At 45.4% G+C, this 20,466-nt stretch overlaps 1 protein-coding gene across 2 annotated transcripts in view; it reads right to left on the bottom strand.

The window, feature by feature from the left end:
- LOC117531517 (regulator of G-protein signaling 9-like) overlaps positions 1–20,466 on the bottom strand; it is an 81,519-nt gene that overhangs the window by 49,336 nt on the left and 11,717 nt on the right. For both annotated transcript variants that reach the window (XM_034194629.1, XM_034194630.1), the window contains exons 4-9: positions 19,483–19,533; positions 19,172–19,278; positions 15,611–15,662; positions 15,469–15,527; positions 15,318–15,394; positions 3,435–3,516 (exon numbers count right to left, since the gene is read on the bottom strand). In XM_034194629.1, coding sequence (XP_034050520.1) covers positions 3,435–3,516; positions 15,318–15,394; positions 15,469–15,527; positions 15,611–15,662; positions 19,172–19,278; positions 19,483–19,533 — 428 coding nt within the window. The remainder of the gene's footprint in view (positions 1–3,434; positions 3,517–15,317; positions 15,395–15,468; positions 15,528–15,610; positions 15,663–19,171; positions 19,279–19,482; positions 19,534–20,466) is intronic.

Below are 20,466 nucleotides of genomic sequence, written 5' to 3'. Positions count from 1 at the left end.
TTTTATGTCAAAAGCAGTTCATTTAGTGCACCATTTTCAAAAACATGGTAATGACAAAACTGATATCATTAAAGCATGGGATAAGTCTTTGAGTACAGATTGCGCCTCACTACTCAAAAAAACATCTAAGCCTCTAACACCCTCTAGATTATTTTTTTCTACTCGCTATACCCCATTAGCAGGACAAATAAAAAATATTATTGGTCAACATTGGCATGCCCTGGGGCCTGTACTATGAAGCAGGGTTAACTTACTCAGATGTAACCCAGGGTCAACCTCTTAAACCGGGGTTGACAAAACCTGGTTTCCTCAAGTGGTGTTAATCGGTACTACGACGCTGAATAAGATGTTGATTTGTTGAACCTGTGTTAACCTAATTGGAGTTTGTGCGCGTTCACATAAAAGGGGCGGGATGTAGCACACGTCACCATTTTTCAATGATGGCGCGGTCACCGTACTTTACCGAAGAAGAATGCTCGATTATTATGTGGAGCTACGAGGAATTTAAATTAACGTTAAGGGGGAAATCAAACACATCGTCTGCCAATAAAGCAAGACAGGCTTGTTGGCAACGTATTGCTGATTGGGTAAATGCGTACGTACAATTCAATTGTTCCTCAAATCTGTTACAGATGATTAACCTGTGGAATGTCTAATATGTGTAAAAAAAATGACCTTCTTTCATTAATTATGCCCAGATGCAACACGATTCAGAAGTGGGCATAGGCCTACTAATAAATGTTAGGTTAATTTAATGTTTCCTAAATAGGCTACCTTGACTGTATGATTGCTATTCCTAATCCTGTCAATATGTCAGATGCAATAGCAGACAAACGCACCTGGCAGCAGGTGAAGATGAAATATAAAAACATCCTTCAGAACGGTAGGTTTATATTCATAGCTTGATAAGCCCCACTTCGCCTAATTAATGGACATGCATTAGACCTATTTTGATATTAGTAATTACCCGCGATTGCATAAAACCCTTCTTTGATTTGCATTGCGGATAAATGGCCAGGGAAAACGACAAATGCATCCAACAGTTTAGATAGAGCAAGTACTACCTTGCGAATCATACGACATACACAGTATTCTTGCTCAGATGTTCAGCATCACCAATGGAATACATAAATTGTCCACTGGCAAAATAGGCACAAGGCACATTATCTGCTCGATCGTCGGGGCATTGCTACATTGTAAAAAATGACTTGTTTTTATAGGAAAACGCTGGCAGCTGTGGTTACCAGGGAATTCCTGTAAAACATACAGCAGCACAGTAGATAACATTACAGACATAATATGTATATGGATTTACAGTGAATGAACCACGGCTGACTCACATTAAAAGAACTGTTAAATCTACAAACAAGAGCTCTCTCTTTTTTTGTACATTTAACTGCTGTATTTTTTACAGGAATTCCCTGGTAATCACAGCTGCCAGTGTTTTCCTGTAAAAACAACAGTGTACGATGGGTGATGTTACAGACTTCTGGCCCGATCAGCTGACAATGATAACGAATTCCCTCGGCTGAGAATCTATATCTTTCATAGAGAATATCGTCTGGGTATGTCAGCGGATTCTGGCGGTCTTTAAAAACCCTCGCCCTGCGAAGAGAGCCCCTCACAATTTGTGCCCCAATATCAAACGGATCATCCAGGTAGGCCAGCATTGTCTTCGGAGTGGTTGACGGTGGATGGACGGTACTTATAAAGGGAGTGGTTAAGCGAAAACCTCAAGCTAACCGAGAACATAACCTGCTCGGAGCATGTTTGGCACACAGCATAAATTGCCATGGCAGCATACCTCGATCAAAACCTATCCACCTTTCGTAGTACGGGTTAACCGAGAAGTTACTCCACACGTCATCAGCTTACTCCCAAAGTTACCCTGATAAGCCAGTAATCCTGCTTCGTAGTACAGGCCCCTGAAGAGTGATCCAACACTTAAAGACATCTGTGCTGAGCTGCCTATGTTTATATTTAGATGCACCCATAACATTCATGACCGATTGGTCTGTTCGGACATGGTCACTTCATCCTTGATCATGCAAGGGTTTTTCCAAATGCAGTAATTGTACACAATGCCCCAACTGGACTAATGCAAAATGTTTCCTTCATCCTTGTACTGGCAAGAAATATCCTGTATCTTCATTTATCAATTGCAATAGTACACACGTAGTATAGCTTTTAAAGTGTCCCTGTGGACACTTTAAAAGCTATATATAAAGAACACAAGACAGAAATTCCTACCCAGAACTCAACTTATGCCATGGTGAGGCTTTATAAGCAGGCCAATCATGGCTCTCCAGCATCATTAAGATACTGGGGAATTGAGAAAATCACAGCCCCACCCAGGGATGGCAACATTATAAAAAAAAAAAAAAAAACTTTATCAGGAAGCAATTTGGATTCATACACTTGGCACTTTAGAACCATTGGACTTAAAAGAAGAATTAAACGTAACTTTTTTTAAAATCTTTTTTCTATGTCCTTATATTGTATTTAGGATGACTGATCTATTTTCCATCTTATTGTGAACATTTTATACTTGTTTTTTACCTTGTTTCACTTGTCTGTGGGTGGTTTGTTTCTAATGATGGTAAATGGACTGCATTTATATTGCATTTTTCCATCTGCATCAGAAGCTCAAAGCGCTGTACAATTGGGCACCGCAGTCTTATTTGAAGGTGGGCGATAAAGAGGTTAAATGAAGCACATATGCAAAAACTGTACTTCCAGGGACAGCCCCATTATCACTATTCACATTAAATCTCGCTAAAACTTACTGACAAAAACCTTTCCCATTTGCCTTGTCTTCCCTTCTCCACTGAGAACCGAAAAAAAAAATCGTAACTGCTTCGGTAATTGCAGCCAAAAAACAAAACAGTACACCATCTTTCTGTGTGAAGTGATGTTGTGTTTGTGTTGTGCACTGGGAGGCTGTCCCTGGAAACGGTCAAATCCCGCAATATCACGCAGGGGTTCAAAGGAGACTGCGCTTGCCCCATTGCCATATCCACTAGTTGCATAAACGGGGTGAAGTCTACTATCTCTGATCACCTTGTTGTCTAAGTTTTTGAGAAAACAAAGATTGCCCAGTGAATCTTGTCATTCTGGTTTATTCCAACGGCAATAAAATCATGACAGAAGAGAGGACGCCGTACAACACAAGATGACGCACAATGCAAACTGCTGCACTGCAATCTCCCACACATTGTGAAATATTAATAAGACGTGCCCTTTTCCTCTGACTGGACATGCAATGATAATGAGGCATCATGGGTTGAGATAATGACATATACTGGGAGGTACAGAAGTAGAGTATTTTCTAGTATTTTCATAGAGTATTTTCTCTATGCTGTAAGCAATCCATTTATATTGACACAAAAACTGTGTTTTGTTCTTAGATTAGAGCTGTGTGTTTACGTTCTCACCAGGGGTCTGTGAACCACCCAGTAGGCTCGCTCTTGACAATCAAACACCACACGATCCGGTTTCTTCCTTTCCTTTGCAGCCCTGAAATCATTACACAGACAAACACAAAACTTAATTTTAGTGGAATTTATACTTTAATGCACAAACACAAACTGTCATCATGCCGACCACGTTTGACGTTCCGGACATAAGGAGTCTTTAAAATGGACGTGACAATCAGCCACAGCATTTACAGCTACATAATACAGTTTTTACATGCCAAGCTGAGCTAGCTAGTAAAGGTAGCGTAGCAGAAGAGACCAATGACAACATTTAAAACAACCACTGTTTTGATATGTTTTAAGTCTTGCTTTAGTACACTGAAGCTAATACATAGCTGTGTCAATACTCTGACAAAGAATGAAATAAAAAAACACAAAATTAGAATAAATAACATGACTGCTGTTTCGAAACAGCAGCTGTAAAATGCAGGACAGCTGCTAATTTGATCACATTTATAGCAGCCCAATCTTCAGTGATGGATGTAATTTACTGTGACTCACTGATCTTTATATTTGAGAATATCTCGCATTGAGTTTTCAGTTTGTGCATCAGTGTTGTTCCACCATAAACAGTCTTAATCCTGCTGACCTCTCACATTACATAAATAAAGAAGCTCCAACATCGCCTGAGTTAGCTAGTTAGGCACAACAGCTATGTAGCTAACAGAGTCCAGTTAATATTGAAACAGTCGACCAGCCTCAAAACATTTGACTCAGTCAGTTTTTAAATGTTTCAAAGCATTCTATGTTGAAAGTTGTGCACAAAAAAACTGTCCTACAGATTAAAAAAAACACATTTAAATAAGCTGGTCACATGACTGTTGGATTGATAAACACCACTGTTGAACCCAGGAAATTTGAATGTGTTCAGCTGAAAATACAATTTCTACCAGTTGACACAATTCTTTGTCAAGCCACTTATAGCATGGATACCTAGCATTACGCTGATCAAAATTTTGGCAATTTTAGTGAAGGTAGTAACATTATAAATTTGCCTCTGTACATCATTACAAAGAGGCTGACAAAATAAAAATATTACAGGTACACTTTGGGAATTACAGGCATGATTATACATTGGCTGTCTCCCCAATTCAGCAGCTGCACGCTTCACAGTTGTAATCATCAGCCGTTTATGTCATCAGTGGACCGATTATGCCGTCCCAGTTCAAGCGCTGCCTGTGAATTGGCTGACGTGTGCTGCCTTCTTTCCCCCACAAAGGGTACAACACATGTATCCTTCATGGCCCAAGCAATCCCATGAGTCACGGCACAATTTTTGTTTTTCCCCAAGACAAAATGGTTGGTAAATTTTTAAAAAGGTAAAAAGACATATTTAGGTTCCATTTGAAAATTCAGTAAGGTATATCTTCTATTATACATTCCAGTTCTAAGGTAGACCTCTACTAGTGTATACTAAAGTATATCTAAATATCTAAAAAAAAGAGAAGAGTAGAGCCACTTAGGTGCCTGGTCTTGAGAACCAGGGATGGTAATGTTGTACAATTGTATAGTATGTACAATTGTAAATAAGTAAAACGATAACTAATTACTGAAAAATTATTACTAAACAACAAGGCATGTCCACTATGCTAGCTTGGCACTGCAGCTGTCAAAGTTGCCAGGCAACAGGGTGTAGGGGCGAGGAATGCTATTGACCAATAGCAAAATGGTCCATGAGCTGGACCGTCTCATTTCAGAATGGTTTGTTCCGGCCTCCTCTGCATGGCTGAATGGATGAACCTGAAGAGTTTTGTGGGACAGAACCCTTAGAAAGTGTACAGATCCTGAATTGGGACACAGCTGTAGTCCCTCCATTTTCATAGGGCAGACGTAATTGGACAATTGACTGACAAGCAGCTTCATGGCCAGATGTGGTGTGTTTCCTCATTATTCTATGGCAAATTAAACAGATTAAGAATTTCGCATAGATTCCAAGTGTTGGCTTTGTATTTGGCAGCTGTGAGTTTAGTGCATGCTTGTGTTCACACGCATGAACACAGTGCGAGCACGTGTAAAGTCACACACACAGCAGCGGAGCAAAGAAATAAAAAACACCACAATTTATAATACTTAATTCCTGTTATAAAGAGCGAAGTTACCCTCCACCTAGACGTACACCAGGAAGTAATGAAATGACGTGGATTACTGTTCTCCCTTTTATGTTTTACATGAATTACCTGATGCGATCCTCTCATGAAGAGCCAGCCAGGCTCCCATGTCATGAAGAGCCGGATCTCGTGTCATGAACACATCAGCCAGCATGGTGTGTCCAGCGCGCAGTGATCCGATGGTGACTGCGTTGCAAATGTGATGTGTTTTAATTATTACAATGTGGGGAATCCCGCAGTTACGTGCGCCTCGCAGTGGCATCCAGCACTGCGATACGCTGAAGCGGCAGTCAGCTGACAGGCGATATGTGTATTAAGTTATTTCCACGTGAGGACAGCATGCTGACGTCCAAGCTTCACGGTGAAGTTAAGCGACATCAAATTCTACAAGCCACTACAGGTGTTCTCCCGCTGTGACTTGCGAGTACAAATACCTGAACAGCTGCAGGTCACAGGGACATGCCCACCTGTATCTCCGGACGTTGTCAGCTCACAGAAAAAAAAGTTCACTCTCTGTTCCTTTGTTCTGTGATTTTAAATTTATGTATGGATTATTATTTTTTGTCCTGCATCTGTCTGATGTTTGTTCTTAATTTAACACCTTGAGTACACAGTCAGGTCTAGCTGACAGGCAGTCTGCGGTCAGCTGACAACGCCTTTACCCTTATTTGTTTTATTTAATCTCCACTCTTTCTGTCTGTCATGTAAACTACAATTTATGTGGTGGAAGTGATATCGGCCTGCCCGGCCGGCTTCACACTGTGCTGCATGCTCGGACGCTGACCGGTCCTCATGTGATGAGGGCATGAGCGCCTGCCCACACATGTGCACTACAACCCCTGGCAATAATTATGGAATCACCGGCCTCAGAGGAAGTTCATTCAGTTGTTTAATTTTGTAGAAAAAAAGCAGATCACAGACATGACACAAAACTAAAGTCATTTCAAATGGCAACTTTCTTGTTGTGTAGGCCGCTGAAGAGGAGGTACTGCTGGCCCACCACCAGAGGGCACCCTGCCTAAAGTGCGGGCTTCAGGCACGAGAGGGCGCCGGAGCAACCGGGAGTGGCAGCTGTCACTCATCATCACCAACCACATCACCATAAAGGCCGGGCAGCATCTTCACCTCGCTGCCGAGAAATCGTTCTACCTAACAGGTAAACTACTCAGCCTGAACCAACACATCAGTAGTAATGTCTTTTGCTTCTGTGTGTAATAGTACTGTTGCAGACGTACCTGTTTGTACGGAATAGTCGCGTGTGGGGAGTTGGCGTACTCCGCTCCTCGGTTGGAGGTGACGAACATACCGACAGGATCTGCATGTAACTCTGTAAAACTGTGATTAAGAGGTGGAGGTGTTTTCCACCCGTTTCTGACTGTTTGCTGGGTGTGCATGCACCCACCATCACCTGTCTGTTTTTTCTGCCAGCAGTACCAGATCTGACAGCCGGAGGCAGTGGCCACCTGGGGACTCAGCGCTTGGTGGCTCCGGAGTGCTCCAGATCCGTTGGCAGTGGAAGACGTGTGGAATCCGGCTCTTCTCTGGACAGGCGTCTTCTATCCTTGAGCCTGCCCACACGTCACCGTGAATTATTGACTGCTATTCTAAATTGTGTTGTCTGTTGTTCTGTTGTGCACATTCACAACATTAAATTGTTGTATTTTGGCTTATTCCATTGTCCGTTCATTTACGCCCCCTGTTGTGGGTCCGTGTACCTACACTTTCACAACAGGATTTCTCGGCCAACGTCATGGATTCCGAGGGGCGTCAACCATCGAGTGAATCACCAATGGAAACACAGGGTGCACAGGCATCGGCAGGAGGCGTGTTAGGTGAGCTGCAGCAAATCTTATCCACCTTCACTGCTCGGTTGGACTTGGTAACCGAGCAGAGCGTTATACTCAATCGGAGGATGGAGGCTCTCACCACACAGGTGGAAGCGCACGCGCAGGGCGCTGCTGCAGCACCTCCTCCTGCTGACCGAGTGCCGCATACAGATATACCAGTGGTCGTTCAACAAACCCCCCCCCCCCCCCCCCATCCCCTGAAGCATACATAAGCCCGTACGGAGGTTGTGTCGAGACGTGCGCAGACTTCTTGATGCAGTGTTCGCTCGTCTTTTCACAGCGTCCCATCATGTACGCGTCAGATGCCAGCCGGGTGGCTTATGTTATAAATCTGCTTCGAGGTGAGGCACGCGCCTGGGCTACGGCGCTTTTGGAACAGAACTCACAGCTTCTATCCACATACACTGAGTTCGTGAGGGAGTTCAGACAAGTGTTCGATCACCCTCATAGAGGCGAGACCGCTTCAAGCGTGTTGCTGTCGTTAAGACAGGGGTGTCGGAGCGCAGCAAAGTATGCAGTCGACTTCCGCATCGCGGCTGCGCGAGCCGGCTGGAATGCTGTTGCGCTCCGCACCGCCTTCGTAAACGGACTGTCTCTGGTCCTTAAGGAGCACCTGGTGGCAAAGGACGAGCCGTGGGATTTAGACGGGCTTATCGACCTGGTAATACGGTTAGACAACCGATTAGCAGAACGCCGACGGGAGCGAGACGAAGGGCATGGTCAGGCACGAGCCATCCCTCTTCCTCCCGGGTCGGAAAGGGAGCCGTCTTCCCCACGCTCCACAGCCAGGGCACTCCACGTGACGACAGCTCCCCCTGCTGAAGTTGTTAGGGAAACGAGCAGGGCCAAAAGAAAATCAGATCAGAGACAAAGGAGGCTGGCCCGTGGGGAGTGTTTTTACTGCAGCTCAACCGAGCACACGCAGAAAAACTGCCCCAAACGGTCAAAACAGCAACACTCGCCCTTAGAGACTGGGCTAAGGGTGGGCCATAATACTCACGCGGGGAAACCCCGTAAATCTGCACGCAACCCAGTTACGATCCTGAGTGAGGATCTAACCCTTCACGCCCCAGCACTGGTGGACACGGGGTCGGAGGGGAATCTGCTGGATAGCAGATGGGCAGAGGAAGTGGGGCTCCCTCTAGTGGCCGTTCCTTCACCATTGAAGGTACGGGCACTAGATGGCACCCTTCTTCCACTAATCACACACCAGACACAGCCAGTGACATTGGTTGTGTCTGGGAATCACAGGGAGGAGATTGTGTTTTATGTAACACCTTCTACCTCCCGAGTGATTTTGGGTTTTCCATGGATGTTAAAACACAATCCCCGGATTGATTGGCCGTCTGGGGTTGTGACGCAGTGGAGCGAAACCTGCCACCGGGAGTGTTTAGGATCCTCGGTTCCACCCGGCGTGACAGCTAAGGAAGCGGGTCTAGTCCCCCCCAATCTGGCAGCGGTGCCAGCCAAGTACCATGACCTTGCTGACGTCTTCAGCAAGGATCTGGCACTCACGCTGCCCCCGCACCGTCCGTACAATTGTGCCATCGATTTGATATCGGGCGCTGAGTACCCATCCAGCAGGCTGTACAACCTCACGCCCGGAACGCGAATCAATGGAGACCTACATCCAGGACTCGTTAGCTGCCGGGTTGATCCGGAACTCCACCTCCCCATTGGGTGCTGGTTTCTTTTTTGTGGGCAAGAAAGACGGCGGACTCCATCCATGCATTGACTACAGAGGGCTGAATGAGATCACGGTTCGCAACCGATACCCGTTACCTCTGTTAGATTCAGTGTTCACGCCCTTGCATGGAGCCCAAATTTTCACTAAACTGGATCTTAGGAATGCTTATCATCTGGTTTGGATTCGGGAGGGAGACGAGTGGAAGACGGTATTTAACACCCCGTTAGGTCACTTTGAGTACCTGGTCATGCCGATCGGCATCACCAATGCGCCCGCGATGTTCCAAGCGTTGGTTAATGACGTCTTGCGGGACTTCCTGCATCGGTTCGTCTTCGTATACCTTGACAATATCCTCATCTTCTCTCCGGATCCTGAGACTCATGTGCAGCATGTACGTCAGGTCCTGCAGCGGTTGTTGGAGAACCGGCTGTTTGTGAAGGGCGAGAAGTGCGAGTTCCACCGCACTTCTTTGTCCTTCCTGGGGTTCATAATCTCCTCCAACTCCGTCGCCCCAATCCGGCCAAGGTTGCGGCAGTGAGAGATTGGCCCCAACCAACAAGCCGTAGGAAATTGCAGCAGTTCCTCGGCTTTGCAAATTTCTACTGGAGGTTCATAAAGGGCTATAGCCAGGTAGTTAGCCCCCTGACGGCCCTAACCTCCACCAAAGTCCCCTTCACCTGGTCGGATCGGTGCGAAGCCGCGTTTAGGGAGTTGAAACGCCGGTTCTCGACTGCACCAGTTCTGGTGCATCCCGATCCCAATCGCCAGTTTGTTGTTGAAGTGGATGCCTCTGACTCAGGGATAGGAGCCGTGCTGTCCCAGAGCAGGGAGTCCAATAAGGTTCTCCACCCTTGTGCCTATTTTTCCCGTAGGTTGACCACGGCAGAGCGGAACTATGACGTCGGCAATCGGGAACTCCTAGCAGTGAAAGAGGCTCTTGAGGAGTGGAGACACCTGTTGGAGGGAGCGACGGTGCCCTTCACGGTTTTCACGGACCATTGGAACCTGGAGTACATCCGGACCGCCAAGCGTCTGAACCCCAGGCAAGCCCGCTGGTCACTGTTCTTTGGGCGTTTTGACTTCCGGATCACCTACCACCCCGGGACCAAGAACCAGCGATCTGACGCCCTGTCCCGGGTCCACGAAGAGGAAGTCGAGGCCGAGCTGTCAGATCCACCGGAATCCATCATCCCCAAGTCCACTATCGTGGCCACCCTCACCTGGGACGTGGAGACCGTCCGGGAGGCCCTGGCAAGGAACCTGGACCCGGGGACCGGCCCAAGGAACAGACTTTATGTCCCACCAGAAGCCAGAGCTGCAGTCCTGGACTTCTGTCACGGTTTCAAGCTAACCTGTCACCCAGGGGTGCGAAGAACCGTGGCAGTGGTCCAGCAGCGCTTCTGGTGGGCGTCGATGGAAGCCGACGTCCGGGAGTACGTCCAGGCCTGTACCACCTGCACCAGGGGAAAAGCGGACCACCAACGGGCACAGGGACTCCTCCAGCCGTTACCTGTGCCTCACCGCCCCTGGTCTCACATCGGCCTGGACTTCGTCACAGGCCTCCCGCTGTCCCAGGGCATGACCACCATCTTCACGAAAGTGGACCGGTTCTCCAAGGCGGCCCACTTCGTGGCCCTCCCGAAGCTCCCAACGGCCCAGGAGACCGCAGACCTCCTGGTCCACCATGTCGTACGTCTGCATGGGATTCCATCCGACATCGTCTCAGACCGTGGTCCCCAGTTCTCCTCGCAAGTCTGGAGGAGTTTCTGTAGAGAACTGGGGGCCACCGTGAGCCTCTCATCCAGGTACCATCCCCAGACGAACGGACAGGCAGAGCGGGCCAACCAGGAATTGGAGCAGGCCCTCCGCTGCGTGACCTCCACGCACCCGACAGCCTGGAGCAACCATCTGGCCTGGATCGAGTACGCACACAACAGTCAAGTTTCATCTGCCACCGGCCTCTCCCCGTTGAAGTATGTTTGGGGTACCAGCCCCCATTGTTTCCGCTTGTGGAGGGAGAGGTCGGGGTGCCCTCGGTCCAGGTCCATCTGAGGAGGTTCCGTCGGGTGTGGCACACTGCCTGCTCTGCCCTGCTCAAAGCCCGGACGAGGGCCAAGGCCCACGCAGACCGCCGGCGATCCCCGGCCCCTGCATACCAGCCCGGGCAGGAGGTTTGGCTGTCAACAAAGGACATCCCATTACAGGTGGAATCTCAAAAACTGAAAGACCGATATATTGGCCCATTCTCCATCCTCAAGGTCCTCAGCCCGGCCGCAGTGAAGTTAAAGCTGCCAGCTTCACTACGGATTCACCCAGTCTTCCATGTCTCCCGCATCAAGCCAAACCACACCTTTTCTCTCTGCACTCCCGGACCGGCGCCGCCTCCTGTCCAGATCATCAATGGGGAGCCTGCCTGGACTGTGCGCAGGCTCCTGGACGTCCGTCGACAGGGCCGGGGTTTCCAGTATCTGGTGGACTGGGAGGGTTATTGACCCGAAGAGCGCTCCTGGGTGAAGAGGAGCTTCATCCTGGACCCGGCCCTCCTGGCCGATTTCTACCGCCGACATCCGGACAAACCTGGTCGGGCGCCACGAGGCGCCCGTTGAGGGGGGGGGTCCTGTTGTGTGGACCACTGAAGTGGAGGTACTGCTGGCCCACCACCAGAGGGCGCCCTGCCTGAAGTGCGGGCTTCAGGCACGAGAGGGCGCCGGAGCAACCGGGAGTGGCAGCTGTCATTCATCATCAGCACCAGCTGTCACTCATCATCACCAACCACATCACCATAAAGGCCGGGCAGCATCTTCACCTCGCTGCCGAGAAATCGTTCTAACTAACAGGTAAACTACTCAGCCTGAACCAACACATCAGTAGTAACGTCTTTTGCTTCTGTGTGTAATAGTACTGTTGCAGACATACCTGTTTGTACGGAATAGTCGTGTGTGGGGAGTTGGCGTACTCCGCTCCTTGGTTGGAGGCGATGAACATACCGACAGGATCTGCACGTAACTCTGTAAAACTGTGATTAAGAGGTGGAGGTGTTTTCCACCCGTTTCTGACTGTTTGCTGGGTGTGCATGCACCCACCATCACCTGTCTGTTTTTTCTGCCAGCAGTACCAGATCTGACAGCCGGAGGCAGTGGCCACCTGGGGACTCAGCGCTTGGTGGCTCCGGAGTGCTCCAGATCCGTTGGCAGTGGAAGACGTGTGGAATCCGGCTCTTCTCTGGACAGGCGTCTTCTATCCTCGAGCCTGCCCACACGTCACAGTGAATTATTGACTGCTATTCTAAATTGTGTTGTCTGTTGTTCTGTTGTGCACATTCACAACATTAAATTGTTGTATTTTGGCTTATTCCATTGTCCGTTCATTTACGCCCCCTGTTGTGGGTCCGTGTACCTACACCTTCACAACACTTTCTGGCTTTAAGAAACACTATAAGAAATCCAGAAAAAAAAATTGTGGCAGTCAGTAACGGTTATGGATTGCTAAAAAAAAGCAGTTTGAACATAATAGTTTTGAGTTTGTAGCATCAACAGCAGATGGTACTACAACCCCTGGCAATAATTATGGAATCACCGGCCTCGGAGGATGTTCATTCAGTTGTTTAATTTTGTAGAAAAAAAGCAGATCACAGACATGACACAAAACTAAAGTCATTTCAAATGGCAACTTTCTGGCTTTAAGTAACACTATAAGAAATCCGGAAAAAAAATTGTGGCAGTCAGTAACGGTTACTTTTTTATACCAAGCAGAGGAAAAAAATATGGACTCACTCAATTCTGAGGAATAAATTATGGAATCACCCTGTACATTTTCATCCCCAAAACTAACACCTGCATCAAATCAGATCTGCTCGTTAGTCTGCATCTAAAAAGGAGTGATCACACCTTGGAGAGCTGTTGCACCAAGTGGACTGACATGAATCATGGCTCCAACATGAGAGATGTCAGTTGAAACAAAGGAGAGGATTATCAAACTCTTAAAAGAGGGTAAATAATCACGCAGTGTTGCAAAAGATGTTGTCTTTTGTCTCAAAAATCAAAAATGCCCAACAAACCAAATGAGGAACGAATGGGAGGAAACTGGAGTCAACGTCTGTGACCGAACTGTAAGAAACCACCTAAAGGAAATGGATTTACATACAGAACAGCTAAACAAAAGCCATCATTAACACCTAAACAGAAAAAAACAAGGTTACAATGGGCTAAGGAAAAGCAATCGTGGACTGTGGATGACTGGATGAAAGTCATATTCAGTGATGAATCTCGAATCTGCATTGGGCAAGGTGATGATGCTGGAACCTTTGTTTGGTGCCGTTCCAATAAGATTTATAAAGATGACTGCCTGAAGAGAACATATAAATTTCCACAGTCATTGATGATATGGGGCTGCATGTCAGGTAAAGGCACTGGGGAGATGGCTGTCATTACATCATCAATAAATGCACAAGTTTACGTTGATATTTTAGACACTTTTCTTATCCCATCAATTGAAAGGATGTTTGGGGATGATGAAATCATTTTTCAAGATGATAATGCATCTTGCCATAGAGCGAAAACTGTGAAAACATTCCTTGCAAAAAGACACATAGGGTCAATGTCATGGCCTGCAAATAGTCCGGATCTTAATCCAATTGAAAATCTTTGGTGGAAGTTGAAGAAAATGGTCCATGACAAGGCTCCAACCTGCAAAGCTGATCTGGCAACAGCAATCAGAGAAAGTTGGAGCCAGATTGATGAAGAGTACTGTTTGTCACTCATTAAGTCCATGCCTCAGAGACCGCAAGCTGTTATAAAAGCCAGAGGTGGTGCAACAAAATACTAGTGATGTGTTGGAACGTTCTTTTGTTTTTCATGATTCCATAATTTTTTCCTCAGAATTGAGTGATTCCATATTTTTTTCCCTCTGCTTGGTCTAAAAAAGTAACCGTTACTGACTGCCACAATTTTTTTTCCTGATTTCTTATAGTGTTTCTTAAAGCCAGAAAGTTTCCATTTGAAATGACTTTAGTTTTGTGTCATGTCTGTGATCTGCTTTTTTTCTACAAAATTAAACAACTGAATGAACATCCTCCAAGGCCGGTGATTCCATAATTTTTGCCAGGGGTTGTACATGTTCGCCAGCTGAGTTGCAGTCCACAGTGGTCAGCTGTTCCAGCAGCGCACTGTGCTGGACAGCAACCGGACTCCGGGACCCTCAGCCACAGCTGACAATGTTGGATTCATTGTGTGTGTGTGTGTGTGTGTGTGTGTGTGTGTGTGTGTGTGTGTGTGTGTGTGTGTGTGTGTGTGTGTGTGTGTGGGTGAGGGGTGGGACAGAACAAGGATCATACTCCACATGGCTTGCGTCTTGCCAGGGGGAATGACGACCACACACTCCACAAGCCATGTGTGTCGACACACCCATGTGTTGCTAGGTTACGCCACACTCGTGTTGTACTTAGACATTTTTCACAAACAGGTCGAATGTGGTCGCCTGCTCTCTGCTCTTGTACTGGGAGCGTGAATAGCCCCACCTTTTCTAAGTGTCCAGCAAGAGGTATTGGATGTTCGTGTGTGACACCTGGAATTTGGCTGACACCTGCCAAGAAAGGGATCGAATGGGCACTTGCAGGGCACTCACTGTCTTTCGGCCGCCGGTGTGCGCAAATGGTTGTGGCGACAGCTGTACGAGGCATTTGAGGCGGCTTCAATTTTTCACGAGTGGCATGCAATTCCTCCTTTGTGCGCTAATCTGCTTCAATCGTGGAAAAACAAAAACTCAGCATTTGGGCATGTTCATGGGTTCCAGACTTTGGCTGCAAAGGATTTTCATCCAAGTATGAACACTAAACCTTATATTTAGAACTGTCCTTGTTTGTCCAATTTCTTGTGATCTCTGAATACAAAGAGACTGTGTGTAAAAATGGCTGTAATTCTGCGGTGGTTACAAAAAATTGTGTCATTGTCAAAGTACTACACTGTCAGTCTATCAACAAAATATTTGCCACTTTCTTTTTGAGACTGCAAGTTAAAGAGCAAACACCAACAAATTTTAATACTCAGTGCCACAGTATTGTTTAACATGCATTCTGTACTAACAAAAAAGACATGCGGCTGAAACTAGGATTTGGGGGCATTTTTTTTTTTTTGTCCTTGAACAGTCATGAGTAAGTGTCTCTTGGAAGTGAGAGATGTTATTGAATTTCTGTCATACCTACCTGTACTGTTCTTTAGCTTGCATCACTATGAAATCCCATTTATGATTCATCCACTTGTGCAGGCGGTTATACTGCTCCTGGGGATGTGACATGACACTCAGTAATGAGGAAATTTTTTTTATTTTGGTTTCTTTGCTTCGGCAGCTCTCACCTGCTCGTGCACCTCCAGCATTCCTTTCTTTCTTATGTTCCTTTTGGCCAGGTAGATGGCTTATGCACAAACAGAAACGACTGTTAACAAACCATTCAAAATAACGGGAGATCAAATCAATAAACGTCCTTCTCGCACTCACCGTAATCTGTGTCCTCAACAGGCCACTGCTGTGTGGGCCAGAAATACGGTGTCTGGAACGGAATGACAGAATTGACAGCTAGTCAGAAATTATGTCATTGCAATTTGGTGCCCAACTGCAAAACTATTAATTTGACTTCAGGATGATTCAAAGTTTTGTGTTAAGTACGATTTCAAATCAGCTCATTATCCTCTGAGATTATTCTGTTTCTTGTTTTAAAAATAATTATTAGGCATTATAGTTCATGGCTGCTACTGGAATTAAAACAGATGGGACAAATTAGGAACGTCTGCAAATCTGCGTGAAAAAATCATTCAGGAATCAAATGACTCTGTTATGTGTCGGACGCAGCTCGGAGAACCGACCAGCGTTTGAAGGACCCAGTATGAAATAAGCAGAGCACGGTACAAAGGCTAACTGAATTTAATACATAACAGTGATACAAAAATAACAGAAAGTGCGGTCTGGCGTGGTGCGCTCCCAGCAGCGCTAACGGTCCGGAGCCAGAAGCTGTTCGGACCCAAGGACCCCGCCGACACCCCCCAGGTGGCCGCAACAAACCGAGTCTGTGAAAGAAGGAACCATTATGTGAGTCCACACTCTACACACAGAGAGAACACTTAAAGGTGTACAAACAGCAAACACTTCCTGGCTTGATTACTAATCAACTTCCCAACCTGCAGGCATGGAATATCCAGTTCACATAACTCCACTGCAGTGGAAGCCGATACATGACTAACATACAGCTCAATATAAAAAGGTGTGAGGGACACCACATTTACTGACTGTATAAATGTTAGTCACAAAATCTAACGTACCTCAGGAAGTGTGCTGACGAGCGTGAGACCTCACCCCCTCCTCTTTCACAGACCGTGCATCAAACCCTGGACGTTCTCTGCATCCACTGATGATGAGATGGCTCCCGAGACGACGATCTCACCCGTCTGGTCACAAGGTCGAGTCTCTGGCAAATACACACTGTATACTCCAGTCTTAAATGCCACCATGTTCCAATCCATATAGATGCACCTCAGCTGTGAGTCCTGACGAGCCGCAGGTGATCAGGGTGAGGTCCTGATAACCTCAGCAACACAGCCACTCAGTCCCAAATGCAAGCCACCTGGAAGGAGAAACAAAGGACAGAAACAAAAAGGCAGCCAGGCCCCCCCAGCCATATAACAGACTCATCTGGATCACGTTGGCAGAAAAACATTAGGGATGGACCAATACACCATCTCCCTGATGTGATACATATCATGATACACAATTGCATCACTGTTAATACTAATTATGTAGAAATTAATCTATGGTGAATATTGAACTTTCAAGAAACAAATGATTCTGAAAGGGTAATCTTTGATTTTATCTATACATTTTATGAATTATTTATGATTCTCCAGGTCATTATTTCTTCCATTCTGTAGTTGGCTTTTCATAGTATTGTGATAATCATTAAAAAAACAACACAATTCAATATAAGTTCCGTGATACAATTATCAAGATACGTATTACGTCTTGTCAAATAAAATAAATAAAAACTTCTTGCACTCATGTTTAACTTCAAACATAGAAGTGAAACACATGACACACAATAAACATTGAAAATTGGCTTAAAAACAAAGTACCAGGACTCATGAAGGAGACAGGCAGACCTCACATCGATACGTCACAAAGTGATGATGCTAACACGACATCAAATGCTAATGTTACAGTTAAAGGTAGAACGTTCAGGGAGCTGTCACCATCAGCTAGCGAAAGCTAGCATAAACATTAGCAACCATTGCTGGAATCATTTGTTTAATGTGAGAGTCTTAACAACGTGGAGGATCTCTTGGTTTTCTCAGACCGGTGTTGCAGACTGAACGGTCCGCCACTAAAAATTGGTCCGCCCTGCCTCCACTACGCATGTATCATTTCGGAGCTCAGCAGCTCATCTGAGACAAAGTCTCTTCACCCAAAGTGATCAAATGGATTAATGGGATTATTAACCATCAGATGACAAGGTAAAACCTCTGAAATCATTCTAAAGTCAGTTTTAAGCAGAAATGACACCGTTTTAAGCAGAAACTAGGCAATAATCTGTGATGCTTTGAAGTGACCAACGTGCAGTCAAAGTATCAGCTAGCATTTCATGTAGATGTGGTGCTGTCGTTGCTTCCTCTGTCTTTTATGATGAAATAATGCTGAATTTATGTGAAAATGATTGTTGTACAGAAGCTTCAGATATCTGTTGCTGAGCTAGATGATGACTGTAGTGCAGCTTTAAGTAGAAACAGGGTGATGATTGGTGAACCGCAGCTAATGATGCATGCGCAGAAGGTAGGGCAGACCGATTTTTAGGGTGGACCGTTCGGTCGGTGACACCGGCAAAGAGGCATCTACGCCCAGCATAGGTTCAATTAATAAAACTCATATTCAATGATTGTATTTTGTTTCAGTTCAAGCCCAACAATATAGCAGCTGGTCAATAATATCGGCCAATAGAAGCCTTTCATAAACACATCGGTGTCGCCGTTTTGCCAATATGAAAACTTTTATTTTACAGAATAAACAATGCAGACAAAAACTGGCTATTGGAAATGGTGTCATGATGCATTTTGTCCAGCAGAGGTCACTGTGACCGCATTGTTTACAATGTTGTCAAGCATGACTGGGACCCCTTCACCCCTTGGTAACATTAGCTGCAAGAGACAGAAGAAGCGACTAGATGCCATCATTTTCAGTCAGACTGGGTGTTTTACAATGACAAGAGAGAAGTGATCACTACGTTGCCAGCTAGATAGGGCCAAGATATGCAAGAAATCTATTTTAGGCAAATGCAGGGCAATGCGATACGGTGACTGCCAATCCGACTGAAGGCGGAGTGGTGGCAGCATGGTTGGTTGCTCAAACAAAACAATCCAAGATGGTGGAATGCACTCCCAGACAGCTGTACTTCGGTATAAATTGAATATGTTTGGCTTTTTTTTTTTTACTATTATTATATTATATTTTGTAAAAGTTAGTGAGAAACAAACACATTTATACATCTGCAGATATATCGGAAGTGTAATTTTTTTATTCCCAAATATCAATATCAGCTCCCGGTTTTATTCCAATTTCAATTGTGTAGCACCACATCACAACAACAATCACAACTGCCTTAAGACATTTCACATGGGTTGGTAAGGCAAAGTCCCAACATCGAAGGTACCACCTTAATGGCAGATACACATAAAATGAAACAACAAAGACTGACCATCAGTAGAGTTGATGTTGTTGAACAGCTCAGGGGGGTTGGTAAGGTCTAATCTTAACCCCCTTACCTGCCTTACCAACCCCTTTGCCTTTTGATAGATCACTTATAGTAGGGTTGGGCCCGATGGACTTTACAGTTGGTTGTTTAGTTGTCTAGACCATAAGGCATTGCCTGACCAACTGCAACGAAAACTCCATGAGTTGCATGTCAGCAGGTTCAGCAGGTTTCAGTTGCAAATTGTTTGTCTCCCTTCAGAAAAATAACTGCGCACCGTTCATGGTGGCACAGTGCCAAGTCTGAAACAAGCATGTGAAATGCATTACCTGGAAACGGTAGAGGGATGTGTCTGGCTTCATCAGCAAGCGCTTGTGGTCTTGTAGAGGGTAAATGTATCCTAACGCCACCAGCATGGAGCCAAACGTCCTCGCCTCTGAAGACAGACATTCAGTCGGGGATTTATTGACGGTGTGGCATTTGATTTTCAGTTCAAAGTTTGGAGAGACATTTTTTCAATCCTCTATAGGAAATTTAAATGTCATTAAAAATAAAATCATTACAGTAAAACTCAAAGGTAATGACAACTGTTTGCAGGTGCTGTACACAAATGGAAAGCAACTCTTGTATCATTTCTTACCTTGTGCTTCTACTTGGAATCTGTTGGCTAACCATGCAACTATGTCTTCACCTGAGGAGGGAAGAAGCCAAATAAAAAGAAGAACCACATATCGTATTGTAGTTCGAGCAAGTTGCATGCATATTCTGCCCAAGCCCTTTGGCTGATCGCCAAATTATCATATTTTCTGGAGTAAATTAAATTGCCTGTTTTGATTTTGTTTTTTTACTAGTTTAAGAGGTCTGGCGACTTGGACTCTGGTATGACTTACACAGCAAAAAAATAAAATAAATCACAAATTTGTTTCTAATAATAATTTGACTATATAGCACTTTCACGGGAATCAAAGGACTAAACTAAATAAATTCCCATAATAAATGATTGAATGCCAAGAATAAAAAAGTACATGACAGCAATGCAAAATATCCCAACTTAAAGGGGTGATAACACAGAAAAAAGGTGCGACTTATACTCCAGTGCAACTTTTATATGGATTTTTCTTCTTCATGAGTTGTGAAAGATGGAGTGGAGTTGCACAGATGAGATCAGCTGTGCCAAAGGTCAGTCACTGTGGTCAAGGTCATTTTAGTCGAAGGTCATATTTTAAGTGCTTCACTTTGATTTGCACCAATTCGTCAATTTTGTTGTTGTTGCACTCATGTAAATGACAATGACAATAAATCTCATCTCTCTCTCTCAAACATGACACAGATATGAGAATGGGTGTTAGAATTGCCCAACCAAGGTCAGCATTGGAGTCAATGTCACTGGGGTTAAAGTTAAGTTTTCACTCGAATTTGAACCAGTCTTGGCACATATATGGAAAGGGGTTTCAGAGTTGTGTAGCAAGGTCAAATTTGCCAAAGGTCAATCACTGGGGCAAAGGTCATGTCTGCCTGTCTGGTTGCTGGCCGAGTCCTCTCAGGTCATTTTACTGATTTCTACCAAACTCGGTGTGCCAATAAAGGCTGACCTCGAAATTGCCCTTGAAGAATTCCAGTTGTT

Source organism: Thalassophryne amazonica, chromosome 18, assembly GCF_902500255.1.
Source record: "Thalassophryne amazonica chromosome 18, fThaAma1.1, whole genome shotgun sequence".
Taxonomy (NCBI): Eukaryota; Metazoa; Chordata; class Actinopteri; order Batrachoidiformes; family Batrachoididae; genus Thalassophryne; species Thalassophryne amazonica.
The sequence above is the reverse complement of the archived record's forward strand: the minus strand, read 5'-3'. Positions and strand labels throughout refer to the sequence as shown.